The sequence below is a fragment of the Carcharodon carcharias genome, chromosome 14 (genome assembly GCF_017639515.1).
Source record: "Carcharodon carcharias isolate sCarCar2 chromosome 14, sCarCar2.pri, whole genome shotgun sequence".
NCBI classification, from domain to species: domain Eukaryota; kingdom Metazoa; phylum Chordata; class Chondrichthyes; order Lamniformes; family Lamnidae; genus Carcharodon; species Carcharodon carcharias.
Window position 1 is genome coordinate 36,228,949 of NC_054480.1, and position 26,321 is coordinate 36,255,269.

Sequence of the window (26,321 nt, forward strand, 5' to 3'; positions counted from 1 at the left end):
TCCAAGTCACAATGTTGTGAGTTCAAGGTCCGCTTTAGGACCCAAGAACATTAACCTAGACTGACACTCCTGTACAGCACTGAAGGGCTGTTGCATGATCGGAGCTGCCATCTTTTGAATGAGATCTAAAAGTAAATGGATGCATGGCATAATCTGAAGAGAAGGTACTTCTCCCAGGATCCTGGATAAAATACCTCACAACCATTAGCAATGACAGCAGATAGTCGACCCACTTTTCATTTGCTCTTTACTGTGGGTAACTGAGCTGCCATGTTTGTTTGTAGAACAGAAACTACATTTCAAAAGTATTGGCTATAAATTGCTTAGGGATGTCCTGATGACAGGAAAAAGGTTCTATATAAAAGCAAGTTTGTTCTTTCTTTCAATAATGTTTGCCGAAATAAATCATAATTTAATAAAAATTATCTATTGAAAGCTGAGCCAATATTGTGTCTGATTAGTAAACAAACCTTAACTATATTAACAGATTTCAGGTAGAGTTTTTAGCTTTGAAAACCAAGCCAGATGGGACTTGTACAGAAGTTTTAAAATCATGCTTTGATTTTTATTTACCTGGTAAGCATGGTCAGTGCGTACATGATACAAATTAGTTGGTGCGGACTGGCTCAGAGGGGTCACTAACTTCTCCTCATTCTTCACCAAAGCTGGATCTGAACACCCAGAATCCACATTAGGAAAAGCTGGTGCCATTGTGGTAGTTGGAGACATTGGTGTAAGGCTACTCAATCCATCTGTCAATGAATCTACATCCACATCAATCTCGGAGTAGTAGAAGTCTTCTTCGCCATCACAGTGATCAGAGTCACCATTATGCCTGTAACATACAACATACGTATGGTCATAAAAGCTTCGCACCATTCTTTGTCACCTACTGATGCAATTTCATAATTAGCTCAAGACATTACTTTTAAGTTTCTTGCTCAGTTGTTGAATTCAAAATGACTTTGCTTCACAGATTTGTAGGTTCTGTTCTCTATCCTGTTTATTCTTTGTTATGAGAAACCAGAGTTTGTGTTTACTCTTCCATTACCTTTCCCCAGCCTAGCTCCAACGTTTTTATCCTCAGTCTGGATTGTTGTATTTGCCACCTTGCCCATTCTACTCTCTCTGGCAATGCCTTCACCCGTTAAGACCTGCTCTCTAGAATTCCTTCCTAAATTCTCTTTTTTTCTTGTCTTCAAGTATCTCTACCTTCAAATATCTCCTCAAAACCTTGTCTTTTCATCATCACCCTAGCTGTTTGGTATCTCATTTCCTTCCCCACCCCTCCAACCCACCCCACCCCCATCATCCTTATAAAGCACTTCGGTATCAGCTTGGTCCCATAGAGACAGGTTTGAAGATGGGACCGGAAGCAAATTTGGAGATTAGGGTGTAGGTTGGCAGACAGACCTGTTCCCACAAGCTTGCTGCAGGCAGTTGAATAATGGCAGTGGCTACCCACCTTGAGAGGAGACGGTTGCGTAGTGGCAATGTCGCTGGACTACTAATCCAGAGGTCCAGGCTAATGTTCCGGGGTCCTGGATTCAAATCCCACCATGGCAGTTGGTGGAATTTAAATTCAACTATTAAATCTGGAATTGAAACCTAGCCCCAGTTACGGTGACCGTGAAACAATCATCGATTGCTGTAAAAACCCATCTGATTCACCAATGTCCTTTAATGAAGGAAATCTGCCATCCTTTCTTGATCTGGCCTACATGTGACTCCAGACCCAGTGCAATGTGGTTGACTCTCGAATGCCCTCTGAAATTGCCGAGCAAGCCACTCAGTTGAAGGGCAATTTAGGAAAGGGCAACAAATGCTGGCCTTGCCAGTGATGTGCACATCCCATGAAAGAATGAATAAAAAGTGACAGGTAGCCAGTAGTGAGCAATTAATGGCCTAACGAAGGAAATGGGAAGGATTCCGCCAGGATAATTCCTATGTTGGAGCAGACCCCCACTGAGGGCTGAGCACAGTAGCTCCGTGGAGTTGGCTTCCTGGCGCGAGGTTGGGTGGCTATCAGAGCCAGAGGCTCCATACTCCAATGATAAGGCATTTGCAGCCTAAACAATTCCTCCAGAGGGGTTTCCCCTATGCTCAGATAGGCCTTCCAGATTTGTCCCTCTTCATTTTATCTGTTTTATGAATGCTTCTGAGGGCATCTGCATTTGAGTCTCCTCACACACTCCTTTCAGCCTCAGCAGCACCCACCTCCCCTGGTGAGGCTGCCGGTCTTCCAAAGCTGCGAGCCCTCTGATTGGGCTTGCAGCCTCAGGATCCTGCAGAAGATCAGGTGCAGAGTTGGCCAATTAGGGGGCTGCCTCCTGGAAGGTCTTAACCCCAGGCTGTGGGGAAATGGTTCCCATTCCTGAAAATAAACAATCAACATAAGATTCTGAATTACCTGGAAAAACTCAGCAGGTCTGGCAGCATCGGCGGAGAAGAAAAGAGTTGACGTTTCGAGTCCTCATGACCCTTCGACAGAACTTGAGTGAATCCAAGAAAAGGGATTTCTTGGATTCACTCAAGTTCTGTTGAAAGGTCATGAGGACTCGAAACGTCAACTCTTTTCTTCTCCGCCGATGCTGCCAGACCTGCTGAGTTTTTCCAGGTAATTCTGTTTTTGTTTTGGATTTCCAGCATCCGCAGTTTTTTTGTTTTTAACATAAGATTCTGTCCATTGCGCCTGGGCTGGCTCTTTGAAAGTGCTATCTTCCTCTTCCCATTTCTCCATGCACATTGAAATTTATCCCTGTTATAACTGTCTTATCAGCTTATCCTCTCACTTTAAGGAATTTTTGTATCCAGACCTCTAAATCTCTGCTCGTCAAATTCCTTTTACAGTTTTAGCATTTAGTTTAAGGTTATCCCATTTCTTTATGTAAAATTTTACTCCCCCATAACAACCGGATTGTGTCCTCCAACAGTTGTATACAGTTCTCTTCAGTTAACCATACTCTCTACTTCTTGGGTTATCTGCAAAATTTATTACTATACCCTCAATTTCCAAGTCTGGATTATTACAGATTGACAAGAGCAATGGACAGAACACTGAGCTATGAAGAAACCAGTATTTAAACCTTTACACCAAAAAAAAAATTCATGAATCACTATTCTCCTTCTGGCTCTTAACCGATTTCTAATCTATCCTGTCACAATCCCTTTAAACATGAAATGTCCCTTGCTCCAGATCATTTTTCAAGCAGTTTGTCCCAAGGATTTTGCAAAACACCATGTTAATTCCATTTGAGATAGATGAGCAGCACAGTATTTTTTTTTAAAAAGGTTTCAGTATTAGTAAGTCACATGATAGTCTCATGTATTGCAAATTGTGATTGTGAATGGGAAAGTATCTGCGTAATATTTAAAAATACAAGTAAACTGTGGCGACAATTGCATGGAAACTTTGAATTGCCTAAAAGGGACCGTTAATTTTCCTTTACTCCATGGGCAGCAGACTTTCTACTTTTCTGGAAAGTGCAGGCATGCTAGAAGCCACATATATTCACACACAGGGTCCTTAACTTTGCAGACAGAAGGAGCATGTCCAACTAAACAACAGCTTGGTGGACAGCCATTCCCTGGTTCATTCCCCATAGCAATGCCTTGACCAGAGTTGACCTGCTTGGTTTGAATTTGAAACACAAGCTCGGCAGTTAATAGTTAACTATTTTCTGCTGCTTTCACCAACCAATCAACACACTCTTCTCATGCAGTATAATTTGCTGTTCCCTTTACTGTTGGTTTATCTTGCATAGCTGTCCTGATGAGTGCAAGATGAAAAGCTTTGATAGCATGTCTCTTTTTTCAGAAATACTCAAGAATTCTCAAATACAAGGGCATACTCAGAGCATCACAGAAATTTCAGTACAAATTGCATTTTAGGGTTAATATTTAACCTTAGTATTAACTGAATAGCAGACACTTTACAGAATGTGCAGATTACCATGTTACAACAGATGATGTTGTCAAAGAAGTGATCTTAACACCTAAATCACTCTTCACGATGTATTAGTATAGAGTACTGTAATTAATGTGGTATTGCTTTATTTGGTCAAAAAAGTTAGGCTCCCGTTCAAGGATGCAAACCTTATTTTTAGTAACTGAGCGACAGGAGAATGGGACCATGAGGTCACACTGCTATTAACATCCAAAGATAACAGTGGTCCCAACAATATGAGGAGTTTCAATTGTTCAAGAACTCTGCATCACATATACCTTAATAGGTGAAAAGTGTTGTCAATTTCTGAAATGGAAGCCATTAACCAATTCAAACCAGCCAGTCTCAGACTGCATTCAATTTGAAATTCAATTAATAATTCAGAAATGCATCAAATCACAGGTAAAGCCTACCCAAGAAGCATCTTTTTACATAAATGCTAAGCAGAAGATTGAAAATGATATGATGCTACAGATTTTTATAAATAAGAAAATGGTACTTGAGGAAGAAGCAGCAGTTTTAAGATCATATGTCTGACAATTTAAATGCTCAAGTTTCAGACCTACCCCAAATGGAGTGTGCGAACGTGTTTCTGTATCCCTGATGACGTACTCAGAACTTTCCCACAATTCTTCCACAAACATTTAAACATGACCTTCATGGAGTTCTGCAAGAGTGGAACAGATGAAACAAAGTGAATACAGCATTTATACTAAATCCCAGTAAACACCATAAGGAAAATTCAGAGTGGCAGCATTCCGAGCACATAGCTTCACTAGCAGCAAATCCAGGAGGAGACAGAATCAGGGTTATAGTTTTATGGCTTTTTGCTCGGAGGAGAGCTTCACCGAGTCTGGCTTTTCAGGAACAGGGAGAAAGCTAATACACCCTATCAAGCCTGTCCCGGTTTCATAGGTCTGAATGTCAAGCTTGGCGTGCACGCCAAATGGGCAGTCCCGGAAGCGGAGGTAAAATCTGCTCCTGGACAAGATCACGTTTCCAACGCAATTTCAGTCTGGGTGGCCAATTAAGGGCCGCCCAGCGTGAGACGCGTCTGCTCAATGGTCGGAAGTGCTGGGCGGGGGCCTGGCGACCCATGGGGGATTTAAAAGCAGTAGAGGCAGTTCCCTGAAGGTTGCCAGGGGACACTTTGTAGCTTTGAAGTTGTTTGACGAAACATTTTTTTTCAGCTGCAATGGCATCTGCACCTGCTGGGCATGCCAGGCTGGAGGGCAAGTCCTGTGGGCACTCGGCCGACCCGGTTCTCGGATGAGTGTATGGGAATCCTCACGGAGGAGGTCAGTACCAGGCGGGACATCCTCATCCCCATCCCCATGGATGGCAAGAGGCGGCCATTACCCCTGACCAAGAAAGCATGGACAGAGGTGGCAGCCAGGTCAGCAGCCAAGATAAAAACAAAAAAACTGCGGATGCTGGAAATCCAAAACAAAAACAGAATTACCTGGAAAAACTCAGCAGGTCTGGCAGCATCGGCGGAGAAGAAAAGAGTTGACGTTTCGAGTCCTCATGACCCTTCGACAGAACAGCAGCCAAGATGTTGTGTGACGCACATGGGTGCAATGCCGAGATCATGGGCGGAGACCCCTCCTAACCTGTTCATATTGACGAGGTATGAAATGGATGCCTTGGCGATAGAGAGCCAGCGCCCAGCTTGTTCCACCGGTCATGGAGAGGCAGGGATCTCTGACGATGGTAAGAGTGCAGTGCACAGATGTGAGAGTGTCAGAGTGTGTAAACATTGTTCTGTTATCTCATCTGTAATGGAAACCTCAAACCTGAAGTCCCCATTGTTCATTGAAAGACGCTGGTACCATAATGCAGATCTCCATTGTCTCGCCAGCCCGCCTAGCATGCGCAGTGACAATCTGATGATTAATTCTAATGACATGTCGTTTTTCTCCCCTAGAATAGCCATCCAGTCAGTCAATGAATGCAATACTTCGATGAGTACCCGTGACACCGGAGGACCAGTGGCCGTCAGGTGCACCTGCATCACACCCCCTCTCTGCACCAGGCACCAATGCCGATACCAACACCTCAGTGGACATCAGATCATTGGCTACAATGTTGGTGCACAGCGGTGAGGGCATGACGCACTCACATGAGGAGCAGGTGGAGGCAGAATATGCCCAGGGTGCCAGCAGTTGGGGGACTGCTGGAGACCAGGACCCATGCTGAGTCCGAGGCAGATGATGAGCCTCTGGATTCATTAGGCGGCAGATTCTGGATGTCCAGCAAGATGTGGAGGATCTGCTGGAGATTCTTGAAGGTTTCTGTGCCATGGTCTATGTCATGGAGGAGTCCATGTGGAGCATAAGTACTGCTTTGACCCTCAGCACCGAGTGCACTGCCTCCTTCATTGACAGGGTAGTGAAAATCATGGAGAGGCAGTTCTAGGAACAGGATCAGGGGTTCCTGGGGTTGCAGTCGGACCTGCAATCCCTCACGCACTGGCAATGACCTCAGGTGGTCAGTGCCAGTGAGAGATGGATGAGACACCTAGTATCTCTGCTGGGTGCCGGTCCATCAATGGCGAGCAGTGAGGTCCAGACCGACCTCACATTAGCACACGAGCTGCTTGTGGTCGCTGGGGGCTTCTCTCAGGGCGCTCCAGATGATGGCAGCAGCTCCTCCACCCCTCTGCCAGTAACTGTGGCATTACTGTCCTGCTCAACCTTTACTCCCCTGATAATTTCAATGGAGCATGTGAATTATGAGCATGGGTTTAAACTACAGTGTCCCATGGTTCAATGTGTTGCAACACAGCCACACCCTAGATGGGGTGCAGCCTCTAACATAGTTAAAACTTAATATGAATTTACATACCAACAAGGAGGAACGCTGCTCTTTTTAGGATATGGTACAAACTTACGCCCTTGGGAACTACCTAAGTACACACAAGTCAAGATCTCTTGTTCACTCATATATGGAAGTACGTGAAAATGATTAATACTTCACTATTCCACATAAACAATTTGAGCCATTTGAAGCCTTTATTACTTCTTGGACAAGAGCCAATGTGTGGCTAAAAGTAACTGACAAGGATTTCTAAAATCTATGCTTTGGACTCACCAAAATTTGTGCAAGGAACACAACCTGTCTATTCCAAAATTATGTGCAAGGTGGATTTCACTTTACCTTCTGACAATCTCTAACCAGTTCTTAATTGGGAGCAGATCCACAGCATGAGGGAACCAGAGTTCCCTAATTGCCTATTCCTTGTACAAGGTGGGAAAATGAACAAATGCAGGAAGAAGTACTCTTTTGAAGCTGTAGTTAAAGGTACAGTTTGGGTCATGTAATACAGTGATGCCCTAGAGCTAAACTCAGCCTGCACCGGACCCAAGAAAGCCACATGCCAACAAGGCACAAAAAAAGCAGAAATGTGCCACTGCCCAATGCATCATGTAAAAATTCAAACGAAATCTTTGCAATTTTATTGTGAAGTTTGTCTCCTTCGTGTGTGGTTTCCAATAAATGTATAAAAATCAAGTCTTTATAATCAGAGTCTCTACAATCTCAGCTTTTTTTCTTCCAATGCACCACATTCTAAGCTTGAGACACTGATGTTTAAGGTTCTTAATCTGTAGTGTTTTAACCGCATGCATGTGAAACAAGCTGAATATATACTTAAAAAGTAGCAATGACTGCAAAAATGTAGAGCAGTTAGATCTTCCCACTTTAAGTAATTATTAATCTAGACTAGGAAAGTGCAATGGCCATCCCCTCCCACTGTCAACAAAAGAAAATAGCTGCAAGGAGTTTTAGTGAATATGAAAGACAAAAAAAAACTCAAACCCAGAAGTGAACAAGCCTGTTCAACAGCAGAAGGCTCCTCTGTGGTTGGAGCAGAAATTACATTGCTGGGGCAGTTCCAAGTGCCAGCCATGTTACAGCCCTCAAATTAGATTTTAAGCATTATAAACACACAAAGCAAAAGACGCACACATACATCCAAAAGAGATAATTTAAGACTAACATGAGAGCTTTAGAGAAGGAATTACTGAGGCATGTAAAAAAAATGTGCTGTAAAATTGCATTGGTAGCTGATAATAAAAGAAAGCAGAAATTCCAGTCACATTTTTCCAGTAACTGCAGGATTGTATGTGGATGGCTCAAGAAATGAAAACTAGTTATATAGGGAAAATAGCTGGATTTCTGCTAACTTCCAATTCAGTTTCCCAAAAATAAAAACTTAAATGGCTTGTAGAATAAGTTCTTTATAAAATACCTCGCTAAAAATCTATATAATTTTTATTTTATTTCCAAGAACATATTTAGGTGCATTGACTTTAAAGAAGGTGTACAGTATTTATGAGACAGCCAAATCATCAGTTAAGCCCAGGCTTTCTTACATGCACAACAGAGGAATGAAAGCCTTAATAACATACCACAAGACCAAAATGAAAAAAAGAGCTTGAATAAATGCAGTGGTCTGTCGCAAGTTGCAAATTCAATGGAGTTGCATTACACTCCCAGCAGTTTTTTTTAAAGAACGGGTGTTGTTCACTTGCTAGTGCAAGTTTTCAAGTAGCCTGCACTACTGAAACAGACTCTGAAAACACTCCAACAATGTAACCATGCAGGGTGCCAAAGACAAATAGCCTGCAGCTAATGCTAAGTTCCAAACTTGAGCACTACGATAGCATAATTGGTTTTAGAATTTAATATTCTTTGCAGGCAGGCTAAGTGGTTATTTGTTCATGTTGACACAAACTTTATCTTTTCAGTTTCCCACTCTATGTACACACCTATTTCATTCTATGAACTTTCTTGCAAGACGATTTACCTTATGTTTCTGTCCAATAAAGTTGTAACGTCCTATTAGCTTTCTAAATCCATACTAAAAAAAATGATAGAATATTTTAAAAGCTTCATGCAACACTGGGAAAAAAAAATCAGTATTGTAGAAAAACCATATTACTGTGTACAATAATTGTGGATTTCACTAATAGAAGCACTTCAATCTGAGATCAATCAGTGGATTATCTCCAAATAAACATAACTTTCTAAAGTTTTTCTTATCTTTGTGATTCATTGAAAGGTGTATTCCCCTCCACCTCTTCCCCATTATTCAAACACTCATCCAAAACACAACTGATACAGAAATAACATTTATAAATTCTGCGCAAAAACATTTTGTCATGGTGCAAGTTTCAGGCGATATTCTCCTACTCCCTCTATTTTCCTCTATTTTCTGCACAATATCCAGCTGACCTATCATCCCAACCTTACTGACCTCATCTACAAATCCCTCGTAGGTTCACTCCGACCTAATTCTACAACTTCCCCGGCACTACATCCCAGCACATACACACTGTTTCATATTTGTAATGTGACGCATCCCTCATTTCTTTCACAACCAATTATGTTCCACCAAGAATGGCACAGCCTTCAGCTATCACCACCCAGTACTATTAAGAGAATTCTCTCTCTAAACCTCAAATGTTTCATTGTCTATCTCCAACCTTACCCTCTGTTACTCCCCATCCCAATTCTTTTCCACAGATGCTCCTTTATTTTCAATTACTCCCCCATCTTGTAAATCACCTTGGAATATTTTGCTATATTTAAGATTCCATAAAAGTGTAAACTGTTACTCAAGTATGACTGGAGGGGGAGACTGAAACTATGACGTTAATTTTACCAAATATGTGCTATGCTAATTGCCAAATCTTTTAAAAATGACAAATTATGTAAAGAAGCCCAAAGTGGCTGTAATGACGCTTTTATCCCAGGTGGACAGTCTCTATATGCATTTTGTGTAGCGTTATAACAGAACATATAACAGGATTCTTCAAAAAATTATATTCAGCATTACAAAATGATGCTGTCACCAATACTGAAGAAATCAGTGCTCTTCCACCATAGATCCCTTATCATTAGTAGAGCTCTCCAATGTCTCACATGGTTATTTACTTTACACACTGATCTGAATAAGTATAAGGAGATTTTATTTTCAATCCTGACTAAAATTGAGTTTGGTTGCGTGGAAGAAGAATCCTACCCAGTGATTTCAGGGCAGATGACACACAACTAGGGTTGCAAAGCCAATTATTAGGAGAGAAAGAAAAGGAAAAATAAAATGTTTAAAAAAAAGCTTAATGGTTGCAACTTTCATACCAAGCCAATAAGCAAAACCAGCATAGGCAATGACCCAGTTGGGTTAAAGCTAAACACTACATTGGTAAAGCAATTTACAGACCAATTAAATGGTTTCTGGTTAGAAAATAAAATCACTGAGCAGGTCCAGTCTTGAAATAAAAATCAAACCTTTCTTTTCCTGGGAGCGGGTTCTTCAAACAGGAAGTGGGATGCCTCTGGTTCATCAATGCCATCATCTGATTGTCCAGATAATGGTTTGGAGCTGTCACCTGGCAGTGGTGGCGATGGTGTGGATGGGTTGGAGTGGTCACTTGGAATGTCCCAACTCCAATTACCACTAGTAGTGCTGCTGCCGTAGCTGGCAGACAAAGTTGGCCCCTCCTTTGACACTTTACAGTTATCTGGAAAGCAAAAAAGCAAAGTCTGATATAGTAAAATAAGGTAAGTACAGAGGTCAACGTAATTAGTGGTACACAACATATACATAAATACACAAGACACAAATAAGTGGTTCTGAAAACCATATGCAATACTGAGTGAGCTTTGAATAAATAAATGCTTTGAAGGAAATTAAAATCCTCTATTTTCCTTCTAATAAGGTGTACAGCAAACAGACAAAGTAGGCAAACTACCTCCTCCAAATGTTCTCTCCAATGCCACTTTTCAGTTGTCCTCTAGAAGAACTGTACAGCAGCAAACCAAAGATAAATGCTTCTACAATCTTCCTTTCTCATTTAGGAATTTTCCAAAAAGGCATGCAGTAGAGATGGTAAATTCCTTGGAGCAGAAATTGGAATGTCCCCTTACTCATGGTACTATGAAATAATAGGCCGGCAAACCAGCTGGACATTTATGGATGGTATCTATTACAATAGGCAATGGACACTATCACCAAACCAAATTAATGGTTGCTGAGAAAGCAAATTGCAAAAATAATTTAATAATAATCATTGCAAAATACTTTAAAAATCTGATTGAATTGAATTGCAGATAGGAGGTACAGTATTAGATTGACAAACAAGAGAAGAGTTATCCTTGACTGTAAAAGTGAGTAGATGTGGATTAAACAAGGAAGAAACAGTACTGGATTGTAGAATGGGAAGACGAAGAGAAAGACTTGCATTTATATAGTGCCTTTCATGACCACAGGACATTGCAAAGTGTTTTACAGACAGTACTTTTTGAAGTGCAATAAGCCTCTGTTTCTGTTGCAAGAGAAAGGGAAAGGGAGAAAAAAAGCCAACTTTGGTTAAGTTCAACAATTTGAAACAATTTTTGGACCACTGGAAAACTTAATTAGCCTGTTTCCTAACCTTTTAATTGCCTTTTTTTATACACTCCCGCCCCCCACACCATAATTTTTAACTTCCAGCAATTAAGGTTTTGTATAAGAATCCCAGCTAGCAGCAGCATTCCCAATATTGTTGCTAATATTTGTTTCAAATTCACAAAGAATGTTCCTGCATTGCATGAACATGAAATGCCTGGATTCTAAAAATACATGCAGGAAACTTCCTGCTAGTGCACTGACGATGACCGCGTTTGGCTGTCCAACATGCCACTTTGTTAGCAAGCTGCGGATAATAAATGGATGCCAAGTTGCAACTTGTCAGTTTCCGAGGCTCATTCTGACTCCACAGAAACCTCAATCTCCCTAAGGGGAAGCAGTTATCCTCAACTGGGACCTTGCTCCTGTGGTCTAGCTGAAATTAGGAATTCAGCGTGTGAAGAATTGTCAGGACATGAACGCGTCTTACCACAAGCGTGTCAGTGGAACTATTTATTACAGAAACAATTTTGCAAAATTAGAATATCCCTGACTGAGCATAAAGACAATCTGGTTTAAAAGCCTACCTAATATGTGTGCTCCTGAGGGTGGACTGCGCACCAGTGGACTGGTGGAGAGACTGGTCAAAACTGCAGCTGCCATAACTTCATCCATGTCAGCTTCTTCTGAAGGTTTCCTGTAAAACCACGAATTATACTGTGAACAACACTGTTTAAAACTAAAAACTTTGCATTTGTCAAATCTGTTTACAATGCAAATGGAATTGTCACCTTATGTTCATGTTCATTCTATTCACTGTGGAAAGGAGGTAGACTTAAAAACATTTTAAAAGTTTGTTGACTTTGAAATACAGTTGATATATAGTAGAAAACCAGCTGTTTAAAAAGACTGCATGCAAAATTGGGAATAAGTTCACATTTTGAAATTTACTGCTTTCCCCAGACGACTTTGTTTTATCTTTATTAATTTTAGACCCTTATTGCATTATCCAGTGTGTTGAAATACATTGCACAAACATTGGTTCACTCCTACTCTGTGGACTGTACATACCGGCTGAGAACTTGCACTTGCTCTAAATTTTTGATCATTTCACACATGTGCTTACATTCTTGCAGCATCGCGAACATGAGTGCATGGACAGCAATGCTCTGAGTTTCAGAGAATGCCAAAGTGTTCAACATGAGCATAGTGTGAATTTGTCACCAATATTTCATCTATTTACTGGCCTAAGAAGTCACATTTGCACCAATAGATGAATATACAACAGCAACGCTACTGCATGTCTTGGTGGAAATCATGAATTACAGGCGTTCAAGCAGAGCAAACATTTCTCAACTCTTGTGGCGGGTCCTGCTTGTGATGGGGTTGGAAAATCCCGGCCTTGGGCTACTATCTTGAGTAGGTCTCAGTGTGGCAAGTTGAGATTCAGCTGCTCTGCTTTTTATGTTGCAATTACACATTTAAAACAAAATCATTGCCACACTAAACTTTTTACAGGTACACAAACAATTACACTTTGGATTACATAGATAAAACACTTAACTAATTATTTCCTCTTGGAGAATGAATGCGAACTTAAATAGCACCTACAGTGAGGATTAATAGCCAAGAACAACAACATTATGCAATGGCCGAACTCTCTTGTTTTGCTGGGATTAGATTTATCAAGACCATCAAATTAAATTTTATACATGCAGGACCAAAAAGGTTTGCCATATGGAAAGCTGGCAAAAATTAACTGATCACTCCTGACATGAAAGCTTTAACCTTCAGATTTAGAGGTGCTGATTGGCTTGGAAAAAAAGGTCTTTCAGACCCAATTTTTTGGCTACATTTCTACAAGTGTTGCTCTCACCCAAACCTCTCACATTAATGACAGGCCTGGGTAAGCATAGGGAGCAAGGCAAGCAAATTGTTTAAAAGGGCTTACAAAAAAGAATAAAAGGTTATACGAGCTACATCAAGGTACATTAGTTAGAAAGGTTGCAAAAAGCTAAAATAAGAGAGTGGGCAAGATGTGGCAACCAAGGATATAGTTAACTTTTTCAATTTAAAGACATTTACGATGGTATTTTAGTGTTTATTTTGTGGAATAGAATTAATACTGTAATGAAAGTTACTCTGACATTTGAGTAACTCTGACTTTCAAATAACTTTATTACTATTAGGATCATGCTGTCTGAACAGATACTTAAAATATATTTGTGCCAGGGAGATCAGAGAAGTTCCCAGAGTCTGCCAGCAATGTGAAGGTTAAACAATTCTTTACCATTTGCTGGAATGTTTCATTTGCATGCTAAGCAAAACACTCACTAAGTTGAAGAAACACCATGGGCAGAATTTTACGGTCCCACTGAAGTCAATGGACATTTGGATGGCTCGCCGTGTTTTATGGCCCCAACCTCACCTCAACGGGGCTATAAAATTCCACTCCATGAGCAGCTGGATGAATTCCCTAAACATAGTTATCACAGGTAAACCCAACACGGACTTAAAACGGCACAGATTGTCCCCATTCAGTGATAACTCCATTTCATCTGAAGATGAGTGGCACCCTTTACAAATATAATTGTGTATTTCTGGGCTATAGTGCCTAAAGTGCACTGTGTATTATGCCATACATGTGCTTCACATGGTCCAACCTAAATTCTTAAGTTGCATTTACACTACATAAGTTTAGCAGCATTGCAAAATGGTTTCCACTTTTCCCTCACCAAACTTGTGTCGTGAAAATTCAGACTCAGAAGTCCATTCCGACTACAGAGCGTAGTGGACATGCTTCGCAGTCTTATCAGACTGGGCTGTGAACTCTGGTTTAATTTGCATTTAGAATATACCCAAGGTGTCTAGATGGGGCTGAATTCCCTGGGTCACTTAGATACACTTTTAAAGATTGGGGGGGGGGGGGGGGGGGGGGGGGCAGGAGGGGAGTTTTAACCTGCTAAGGTGGGCAGATGCAAGTGCTTGCAGCAGTTAGAAGAGGAAGCCAGCAGGAGGAAACCCGCCAATTTCTGCATTTAACTCAAGCGTGTTTCATAACGTGAGGGAAACCCCTGTGGGACAGGCAGGTCGGTTATTAACATATGTTAGAAGGCAGTGGAGTGCATTTTAACCCTGCATTCTTTCTTTAACTGTGAATGTATGGGTTTCCTAGGTTTTCTGGAACTCACCAAGTTGAACAAGGCAAGAAGATATTGGGGATTGGCAGGGCTGAGCAATTGACAGGTTTTAAATACTGTAATATGACAGCTGTTCCTTTGCCCAAGTTTTTGTTCACAGGACTTACTGCAAAGATCATTGCCTCCTTCCCCCACTGGTGCAGTAGTGTGCATCATCAGCAAGATGCTCTGCAGCAACTTACCAAGGTTCCTTAGACAACAACTTCCAAATCCGTGAACTCTACCACCCAGGACAAGGGTAGCAAAGACTTGGGAACACCATCATCTGCAAGTTCCCCTCCAGGTCATACACAATCCTGATTTGGAACTATTTCACAGTTCCTTCACTGTCGCAGGTCAATATCCTGGAACTCCCTTCCCTAACAGCACTGTGGGTGTACCTACACCACAGTGCTACAGAAGGCAGCTCATCACCACCTTCTCAAGGGAAAATAGGGTTGGAGGATACATGCTGGTCTTGCTAGCAATGCTCACAAACCATGAGCAAATAATAACAGAACAGCAGCAACCTTCTCCTCAACCAACTGCTGCTCCACAGGACAGAGGGACTGAACACAGAACTCCAACTCACAGGAAGTGATACCACCGACACAGGATCTACAGACAGAGTAGCAGCTTTCTGGACATGATTGAACATCAGTGCCTCAGGAGGCTCAGACTTCCACGCCAGGTTGTTGCTGATATTTACAGCCTCCTGCCCCCTTCCAAGTGGGCATGAATTGCCAGTGGCACTTAAGGTCAACACAGCCCTGAATTTCTTCACCTCCAGTTCCTTCCAGGGAAATTATGGCAACATCTGTATAAGCTCACAATAAGCTACACACAAATGCATCTCCCAGAAGGTGAATGCCATATTTGCCAGGGCCAACACTTACATCCATTTCATTGCTGATGAGGCCTATCGAAATGAGAGCCCCTCAGTTTTGATGCTGTGGCTGGATGCCCACAGTTGCAGGGAGCCACAGGTTGCACACATGGCAATCAAGCAGATCACCCAGCAGTATTCCACTCCATCAATGTTCGGCTAGTATGTAATCACTGAAATATTATCTTTATGCAAAATACCCAGAAAGCTGCCATGATGTCTTCACTCTGCACCAGTCAAGACTCCCAGATATTCACACCGCAAGCAGAGTCAATGGCAACTGCCAATGATTCTCAGAAAAGGTAGAACCAAAGTCACCCAAGAATAAAAATGTTCACTGAGTAAGCCGCTGAGACACTAATGATGTAATTCAGATGTGTGAACAGGTCTGGTGGACTGCTTCAGTGTGTAGCAGTGTGTCCAGAATGATAGTGGTGTGCTGCACCTTCCACAACATGGTGCAGCAGAGAGGACTGGTGCAGCAGGAGGAGGAAGGTGATGACTTCTCTATCGTTGGAGGAGAGGAAGAGGACGAGCAACAGGAGGAAGAGGAAGGGCCTGATGTGGCGAGGGGTCCTACAGCCACTCACTTAGGCGCAAGGAATGCCAAGAGAGACTCATTCAGTTAATCTTAGGCAGCACTAGCACTTACTGACATCCATTGCTGGTCTTCTACTCCTATTATACCATTTTCCTCAAGGCTGAAGGCCATTTGTTAGGTGACAATGGGGAGGACAGAGCAATGGAGCTTTGAAATAAGTTTATGATTCATAAATATTGAACATAAAAGGGAGATTCTAACACAATATTAAACACTCAACTGATTACCTTTGTTCACCTACAAATACCACTGTGTCTCCAGCAGGCTACTCATCCCCCTGCTGTGATTGTTGAGATGCTTGTGGCTGATGTCCTCTGGGTTTTGGAGCTCCTGAGTGCTCTGCCAAAGAACTTGTGCAGGGACAGGCTCAGTTATTGGGATAAGAGGCAGCATGTGGAGCTCAAGGGGGTCTGGTGGGGGCAATGGGGAGAAATAGCAATGCTTGAACAGAGTTCCCACTCCCATGTCTCCCTTCTCCATGTTCCCCATCATAGGACATCCACACTCCCCTGCTAGCCACGAGCTGGACAGCACTTTGCCACACTTCAGTGAGAATGCTGAAGAGCCAAGGTGAGACTTTCCTCCATCCTGTTTAAAGCGGCAGACTGAGTATGCAGGCTGTTGCCTGCCATGCCTGAGGCTGCATACAGATGGCCACTCTTTTCATGGAGGTAGGCATCATTGTATCAGTCTGAGACATCATGGCACTCATGGTGGAGTTGGACGCTTCCAATCTCTCTCCGTTCGTGCAATGTCTCTGGAAATGTTGACTACACTTCTCACATTTTCTGCTTTTTGTACAGAATCATCCTCTGTCAATGACTCCTAAGGCTCAAATTCTGTGTCCAGATAAGCAGAGCTTGGAAGATCCCTTGCCAACCGACAGGGACTCTCCACTGCTGTCACGGTTTCCAACACCTGATTCTGTTCACTTATGACATGTGCCTCACCATGTGACAACCCAGTGAGATGAGCTGAGTTGGTGTGTGGGATAAGTATGCAACCTCTAAGTACTCTTCATTTTCCTTCAGCTCCTCAAGGATGCTTGCAGGGTTTTTGGGAGATGACAGACAGAAATTAGAACTGACAAGATAAGAGGATTCTCAGTTATCACTGTGCAGATCATCATTCTTCATTACTCGCTGACAAGCCAACATAAATGAGTGTTGTATGCCATGTCATCCCCAGATCTTCTATCTAATATCCATGCATGCCAAGAGTCTGTTAATCTCCACTACATCCTCCTAGGCAGCTGTCAAAATCACAATGATTGGAGGGCCATCCTTGGTTCCCTGCCTCTCCCTGCTGTTGCGTCCTCTTCACCTGCAAGGAGAAAAAGAGTTGAGTGCGAGAAATGTTGAGAGGATGGAAGGGCAAAAATTGTGGAGGATTACTGTGATGGATGGGTGTGATATGACTATAAGACGAGGGTGAGTGTCAGTTGTGGTTGATCAGATGGGGATATGAGGAGTTGCCTTGAAAGAGCTGAATGTTTTGCAATTTGTATAAATTTTGAGTTTTGTGCCTTGAATTCAGTAGTAATAAGACCAAGTCTTATAGGTTTCTTACAAAACTAAATTAAACATTTATTAACAGAAGAAATGATTTAAAAGACACACATAGATCTACAAATTACTACTATAAGAAGTTCTAAATCCCCTAGTTAACCTAACTCCCAGTTACACTTTTGTTAAGGCAACAGTAACACACACAGCTTTTAGAAGACCCAGGCAAAGAAACATGATACTTTGAATTGGATTATTCAGGGTGAGTTTTCTTTCTACAGTTCTTTGTAGATAGCAGCTTGAGGCATAGATGCTGGAGGATTTTTCACCTTCACATCTTAGGATGCATACCCTTACACACAGCCTTCTCTCCTTTATCCATATTTTTCCCTTTGAATTTAAATTCCCATTGTTTCACTATGTCTTTGTACTCCACCTCTCTAATAATGAAAATCTTTCATAGTACCAATTTTACCAATAATCTTTGGGAAAAATAAACACACTGTTTCTTAATTTCTCTTGGCTAGGTGAAACTTTTCACCCCTTCCTCTGAAATCAATCTAGTCTGGTTTATTTAAAATGCAAATGTTCCCTTTACACACGTTTACCTACTTAAAATTTCAAACCTAGCCTATCTTCTGTTACATCAAAGTCTTCAAACCAGCTGTTTTTAATTCAATTAGGTCACACACACCCCACTATTACTCTACATTACAATAAATTCCAATAACATTATGAAAATTATAACTTCCTGACATCCCCTGCCTTATTAAAAGATGAACTGTCATAATTTAAAAAGACGGCTTCATTTTCTGAACCCATCTTACCTTACCTCCTTCCTATACTTATTACACTATTACATTACCAGATTCATAACAATAAATACACAAATCCTTGGTATCAACAAAAATCATTCCAGTGTCCAGGTTTGAAATGTTCAATTTCCTTTTTTAAGCTTCAAACTCTTGACAATGCATCTGTAATCAGATTTTCTCGCCCCGCTACATGTATAATCTGTAGATTAAACGGTTGCAGTAATAAACTCCATCTGAATAGCCTTGCATTCTGTCTTGAAATTTGTCCAGAAACTTTAAAGGATTGTGCTCTGTATAAACAATTGTTTCTGATGAATTATTTGCAACATAAACCTCAAAGCGCTGCAACGCTAACACCAAACCCGAAGTCTCCTTTTCCATTGTTGAATATCTTCTCTGTTGTACGTTTAACTTCTATGAAAAATGCTCTATTGGTTTTTCAATTCTAACGTCATCTTCTTGTAACAGTGCAGCCCTAATTCCTATATCAGCTGCGTCAACAACCAACTTAAATTGCTTGGAGTAATTGGGTACTGCCAAAACTGGTGTCAGAGTTGATACAATTTTCAAACTGTTAAATGCCTTCTGACACTCCTGTGTCCATTGAAACTTTTTATTCTTTTTTAGTAGCTCAGTCAACAGAGCAACCACATTGCTAAAATTTGGTACAAATTTCCAATAAAACCCACTTATGCCCAGAAATATCAAAACTTTTTGTTTTGTTGTAGGCACGGGCAAATCCACTATAGCCTTGACTTTCACATCTTTCGGAGCCACCTTACCATTTCCAATGATATGGCCCAGATATAAAACTTGCACTTTTGCAAATTCACTTTTAGCCAAGTTCACCACCAAATTTGCTTCTTGTAATCGAGTAAATAATTCTTCCAGATGTTGTAAATGTCCCTTCCACTTCTGACTGAAAGCTATCAAGTCATCAATATCAACAGCACAATTGCTCAGACTGCAATTACTTTGATTGTCAGTCTATGAAATTTTGCAGGGGCATTTTTCATACCAAACAGCATGACTTTAAACTGAGATAAAAACAAAAAAACTGCGGATGCTGGAAATCCAAAACAAAAACAGAATTACCTGGAAAAACTCAGCAGGTCTGGCAGCATCGGCGGAGAAGAAAAGAGTTGACGTTTCGAGTCCTCATGACCCTTCGACAGAACTGTTCTGTCGAAGGGTCATGAGGACTCGAAACGTCAACTCTTTTCTTCTCCGCCGATGCTGCCAGACCTGCTGAGTTTTTCCAGGTAATTCTGTTTTTGTTTTTGACTTTAAACTGATATAGTCCATTTGAGGTCACAAAAGCTGATATCACCTTTGATCTCTCCGATAACGGTACTTGCCAATATCCTCTTAGCAAGTCAATCTTTGTGATAAATTGATTGTCCAATTTTCTCAATACAGTCTTCCAACCGTGGTATAGGATATGAATCCGCTTTTGTCACCGCATTCACCTTTTGATAGTCCACACAGAGTCTTTATGGTCCAACTGGTTTCGGTATCAGCACAATGTGTGAACTCCAGTTACTGAAACTAGACTCAATTACATCATTTTGAAGCATGAATTCGATTTCTTTCTGTACTTGTGATAACTTTGCTGCATTTAATCTATAAGGATGTTGCATTAGCGAAGATGAAACTTCTACATATACATCATGTATAGCTAAATTTGTCCGCCTCAACTTATTTCCATAAATATCTGTGCATGACTGCAATAGCTACTTCAAATCACTTTGACACTGGTCTGGAAGGTAACTCAATATTACATTTAAGTTTTCAAGTACCCCCTTGTTATCCCATGTGATTAGAGGAAAATCAATTTCAGAATCTTGCATTTCTACTTCTTTCTCATTATCTACCAACACTAACACCTCCCTTTGGTCCTCTTCCCTGTCAAAAGTACTTTGTAACCATATTTACATGATACATCCTCTGCTTCTTTCATCTCTCTGGAGTATTTATTAAGTAATTTACTTCACTCAATTTCTTTTCAATCCTGTAAGACCCACTAACCCTTTCCTTTAACAAGGCACCCAGTACTGGTAACAGAACTAGCACTTTCTCCACAGCAACAAAACTATAAGCTGTAGCTTTCCTATCTGCCTTCACTTTCATCACTGGCTCTGGTATCTTTAAATGTTCCCTGGCCAACTCATATGCTCTGTCCAATCGCTCTCTGAAGATACATAATCCAGGAGAATAGTTTCTGAATTTTAACCCACCAATTTCTCATGAATCAATTCAGTGGTCCTCTCACCTCATGACCATAAACTAGTTCAAAAGGGCCAAAACCAGTCGATGCATTAGGAGCATCCCTAATAGCAAACAACAAGAATGGAATTCCCCTACCCCAATCCTGTGGATAATCCTGACTATATGCCCTGTTCATAGTTTTTAAAGTCTGAAGCCATGTTTCCAAAGCCCCTTGTGATTCAGGATGGTAAACTGTTGACTTGAACTATTTTATCCCCAAACTGTTCATTACTTCCTTAAACAGCTGTGACATGAAATCTGAATCCTGATCTGATTGTATTTCTTTAGGCAAACCATATCTTGTAAAAACATTTAGTTAACTCTTCCACAATTTTCTTTGTTGTAATATTTCTCAAAGGTATTGCCTCATCTATTATTGTCAGTAAGTACTGATTTCCACTTTTAATCTTAGGGAGAGGTCCTACACAATTGATCATGACCCTAGTAAAAGGCTCTTCAAATGCTGAAATGGGAATTAAAGGTGCGAGCATAATCACTGCTTGTGGTTTCCCTATTACCTGGCATGTGTGACATATTCTACAGAATTTGACTACATTCCTATGCAATCCAGGCTAAAAAAAAATGTTTTTGTATCTTCGCCTATGATTTTCCAATTCCTAAATATTCCCCCCATTGGAATTTTACAAGCTATCCTCAGAATCTTATTTCTATATCTAAATGGTACTACAATTTAATGCACCTCCCTCCAGGTTTCATTTGCTAAAGCATAATAAAGCCTCAATTTTCTCATTAAAACATTACCCTCAAGGTAATAACATTCTGGAATAAACTTTGCCTGTTTCTGTGTAAGCTGTATAATATAAATGTCTTATTTGCGTATCCTTTTTCTGTAAATCTACTAACTACCTTGAGTTAAACACTTCAGCTGCATTGTCCTATGTTCTTTCCTCCTGAACAATGTTATCCAACACAGTGTCAGCTAATTGGACACACCTTCCTTCTGCCTTTGAATTTACTGTTCTTCTTGTTTCAACCTATGAGCCTATGATCTCATTATCACACAATCTGGAAACAATCCAGGATGCTCTCTCTGCAACACTTCTGTTAAAAACACTTCTTCAGGGCTGTTCAACTACCATAGGCATAACTCGTATCTGTGATCCAGCTCTATTACCCAAAATAAATTGAACCCCCGCAAATGGGCAATTTTTTCATCACTCCAACAATCACCTCACTGCTTTCCACTTGCTCTTTAAATTTACCTTCCACAATGGAATAGGTTTAGCTTCTCCATGAACCCCACTTATTATCACCTGCTCCTGCAATATTCCCTCTGAACAACAAATGTCACTATCCCACAACATTAAAGATTGACTAGCCCTACTTCGCTTCAAATTTTAACATTTTTACCTACTCCACCCTATACACATGGAAAGATTTTCCCTTCACAAACAAAAATTTTTAAATATTTCTCCAAACTGCACCTCAGAATTCTGTTGAGTAAATTGTGAACACATTCCCACTTTTTTACCTATCACTGATTCTTCCTGTTTTACAAGTACACAAACCATTGTTTTTTCCTGTGCCTGAACCTCAGAACCCACAGTACTCTTACTTCTAGATCTTTTCTGCACCCCTATAATTCCAACAGATTTTCCCGGCAATTTCCAACACAAATATTTCGTGTGTCCAACTTTATTACAACTAAAGCACCTCAATTTTCGAATGTCACTTTTACCCTCAGCATCTTCCTTTTTATTGAGAAAAAACTTCCTGGGAATTTCCAACTACTCCTTCTCTTCCCTGACTACCCACCTTCCTTTCACCTTCCCACTTTCTATCCTTATCTGATTTAAAAGGGTGACGAAATAAAGGCTTAGCTCTATGAACTAACTCATAATCATCAGCTGTCTCTGCTGCTTGTCTTACTGTTTCAACCCTCTGTTCTTCCACAGGAGTTCTCACTAACGAAGGAACAGAATCTTTAAATTCTTCCAACAGAATTACCTCTCTAAGAGTTGCATATGTCATCTCCATCTTCAATGCCCGTATCCATAGGCCAAAATTACTTTGTTTTACTCTCCCAAACTCAATAAAAGTTTACCCAGGCTGTTTTTCTCATATTCCTAAATTTTTACCTGTATGCCTCAGGGACCAACTCATGTGCACTCAAAATAGCCCTTTTTTTTAACCACATCATAGTTCATTGACATTTCTTCTGACAACGAAGCATAAACTTCATGTAATCTATCCACCAACCTGGATTTTAACAATAATGTCCAGTTCTCATGTTTAACTACCTTCTCAAATGAAATAAAGAATGCTTCAACGTCTCTTTCCTCAAACTTCGGAAAGGCTTGTACAAATTTTAACATCTCCCCTCTAGGTTCTGATCTGAAAACAAGTCCTTCCTCACCTACAGGTATCTCTTTTTTAAATGCCTGCATTTTAAGCTAGAATTCTCTCTCTCTTTCTTTTCCTCCTTTTCTAACCTCACCATTTTGAATTCCCTTTCTTGTTTTCCTTCTCTTTCCTGCCTTTCTGCCTGTTCCCTTTCTTTCTCTGCTGCTCGAGTTCCAATTTTTTCATTTGCAATGGAATTCGAGCCCATCCCAATTACCCACCCCTTGGAGAACGTGGTTTCTCGGGTACTCCTTCCAATTTCAAATGCTTGCTATACCTTCAATTAAGTCTGAATTCTTTGCTCCTGCAGGTAATCCCAATTGTAACTTATCCACCAATTCCATTAACTTAACTTTATTTACCTTTTGTAAACCAGTCAAAGTTATAACTTCATCTTCCAGACAAGCCTTAGCAACTGCCAAGGCCATATTGCAGTCTCACCACTTTGAAAAAAAGAAACCTCACTCCAACTCCTGAATTCAAAGTGCTTCTTGTACCTGTAATCTTAAAATTCACCCAGTCAAGGAATTTCAAATATATCCTGCAAAAAGCCCCCAACTTTGTTATGACACAGCCGATGGTAAATGCTGAGCTGCTCAAATCGCAAAAGGAAACCTGAAACAACTAACATAACTATTTTGCAATTTGTATAAATTTCGAGATGCCTGCCTTGAATTCAGTAGTAATAAGACCAAGTCTAATAGGTTCCTTACAAAACTAAAATTAAACATTTATTAATAGAATAAATTACTTAAGGACACATAGATCTACAAATTACTATGATAAGTTCTAAATCCCCTAAATAATCTAACTCCCAGTTAAAGAAACGGTAAGGCACATAGATTTTAAAAGACCCAGGCAAGGAAACACGATACCCTGAACAATCCAATTCAAAATAAGTTTTCTTAACTTCAGTTCTTTGTAGACAGCAGCTTGAGACATAGATGTCGGAGGCTTTTTCACACTTGTTTTAGATCTTAGAATGCCTATCCTTACACACAGCCTTCTTGCCTTTATCCATATTTTCCCCTCTGAATGCAAATTCCCATTATTTCACTATGTCTTTGGACTTTACTTCTCTAATAATGAAAATCTCTTATAGTACCAATTTTATCAGTAATCTCTGGGAAAAATAAACACACTGTTTCTTAACTTCTCCTGGCTAGGTAAAACTTTTCACCGCTTCCTTTGAACTCAATCTAGTCTGGTTTATTTAAGAATGCAACTGTTCCCTTTACAACTATGTTTACTTACTTAATATTTCAAACCTAGCTTATCTTTTGTTCTACAAAGCCTTCAGACCAGCTGCCTTTAATTCAATTAAGTCACACAAACATATTCAGACACAGATCCCACTATTACTTTACATTACAATAAATTTCAATAACATTATGAAAATTGTTGTATCTTCCTGATAGTGCACCTGCAATGTTTGTTGGTCTGAGGAGTGCTGTGCTGGTGAAGTAAGATTGCGGGGGGTTTGCACCTGAATGTGGTGTAGCACTCACCTTTCCTGCTTTGATGAAAGCATTAAACCTCTATTGATACTGTAACCAGGAGTCAGGCACATACTCCCACTGTTCACCTCCTCAACCACTTCCAGCCACTCCAGCTTTGTTTTCAAGTAGCTGGAGGCCCTTACAGCCTGCAGCAGGTTGTCCAAGGATGCATTGGAGAACCATGGAGCAGCCTATCCTTGCTGACACCCACCTACGAAGTAGCTGGCTCCCTCTTGATAATTGCACAATGCTTCCAATCTGACTTTTAAAAAAATTAATTCATAGGATGTGGGCGTCGCTGGCTATGCCAGCATTTATTACCCATCACTAATTGCTCTTGAGAAGGTGGTGATGAGCTGCCTTCTTGAACCACTGCAGTCTATGTGCTGCAGGTGCACCCACAGTGCTGTTAGGAAGGGAGTTCCAGGATTTTTACCCAGCGACAATGAAGGAATGACAATATATTTCCAAGTTAGGATGGTGAGTGGCTTGGAGTACAACTTCCAGGTGGGTGTTCCCATGCGTCTGCTGTCTTGTCCTTCTAGTGGTAGTGGTTTAGAAGGTGCTGTCTAAGGAGGCTTGATGAGTTCCTGCAGTCCATCTTACAGATAGTACACACTATAGGCACTGTGATGGTGAAGGGGGTGAATATTTGTGGATGTGGTGCCAATCAAGCGGGCTACTTTGTCCTGGATGGTGCCAAGCTTCTTGAGTGTTGTCGGAGCTGCACTCATCCAGGCAAGCGGAGAGTATTGCATCATATTCCTGACTTCTGCCTCGTGGATGGTGGACAGGCTTTGGGGAGTTAGGAGGTGAGTTACAACGCCGTCAGATTCCTAGCCTCTGACTCTCGCAGGATTCATTCATGTAGTGAAGCTTCAACAGTCTGGTGTGGGTCATCATCATTCCTGCCTGTGTTAAACGGTTGGGAACCCCAGACGTAGGATGTTAATGCAGAATATAATGTCATGGAGACAAAATGACTAAAGCAGATCAAAAAACCAGAACATGTACAGTTCTAACATCTGTGCTGGGGCTCAGTTAAAACATAATAGACAAGCCCAAAGCTCAAACTTCCAGATTCTTAATGCACTGCCAGCCTCCCACACTGCAAGTGGGTCAAAACCCATAAATTTTGAAAAGTGGGGCAAACAAATCAGGAGAATGTTCAAGCTTTGGCAGAATTGTTCATGACTTTAATTTATGTAACGTCTTTAACATTGAAAATAATCTCCAGGTGCTTAATACAACCATATGGTATGGGCTGTGCTGGTTGATCAGTACAATTACTTGTTGAACAGTTATTGAAACATCCCTTTCCTGAGCTCAGAACTCAGGCTGGTGCGGTATCATCGCTGTTCTATCAGTTTGAAGTTAAGATAGAATTAAAAAGATACAGTTAAGTTACCACATGCTTGTATTAATTATTGAGAAATGTAGAGATTAGCATGCTGTCGTTCATTCTATTAAAACAGGAAGAATGAAACTGTATCTTCAGCTGTGCAACTTGACTGCAATAAAAAGTGGACAGTTAATTACCCACTCCATCTGTTGCAAAACAATATTATTCCTATTATAATACTACCCATTAGAAATCATATGCTAGAAGACAGTCACATTTTAAGTATTTGACATGATCATAAATCATTCCATTTCATTCTTTAACTCTGATGTAGGCAAGTGACTCACCTGGGATTAAAGGGTTAAATTACCAGCTTGTATAAATTTGGCTTGATTTTCCTCCAAGTATATGTTTGAGGGGTTATCTAATAAAGGTCAAAAGATGGAGTGAAGGCACAGATCAGTCTTCATCAAATTGTGTTGGTAGATCAAGCTTGAGGGACTGCATGACCAACATCTGTTGC

At 40.8% G+C, this 26,321-nt stretch overlaps 1 protein-coding gene across 4 annotated transcripts in view; it reads right to left on the bottom strand.

Moving 5' to 3' along the window:
* Window positions 1–26,321, bottom strand: part of LOC121286910 (zinc finger protein 704-like) — a 110,517-nt gene that overhangs the window by 14,283 nt on the left and 69,913 nt on the right. For all 4 annotated transcript variants that reach the window (XR_005945099.1, XM_041204169.1, XM_041204168.1 and 1 more), the window contains exons 3-6: window positions 11,927–12,036; window positions 10,241–10,473; window positions 4,513–4,613; window positions 574–835 (exon numbers count right to left, since the gene is read on the bottom strand). Coding sequence is in view for 3 of the 4 variants with exons in the window: in XM_041204169.1 (XP_041060103.1) it covers window positions 574–835; window positions 4,513–4,613; window positions 10,241–10,473; window positions 11,927–12,036 (706 nt within the window). In the remaining variant the exon portion in view is untranslated. The remainder of the gene's footprint in view (window positions 1–573; window positions 836–4,512; window positions 4,614–10,240; window positions 10,474–11,926; window positions 12,037–26,321) is intronic.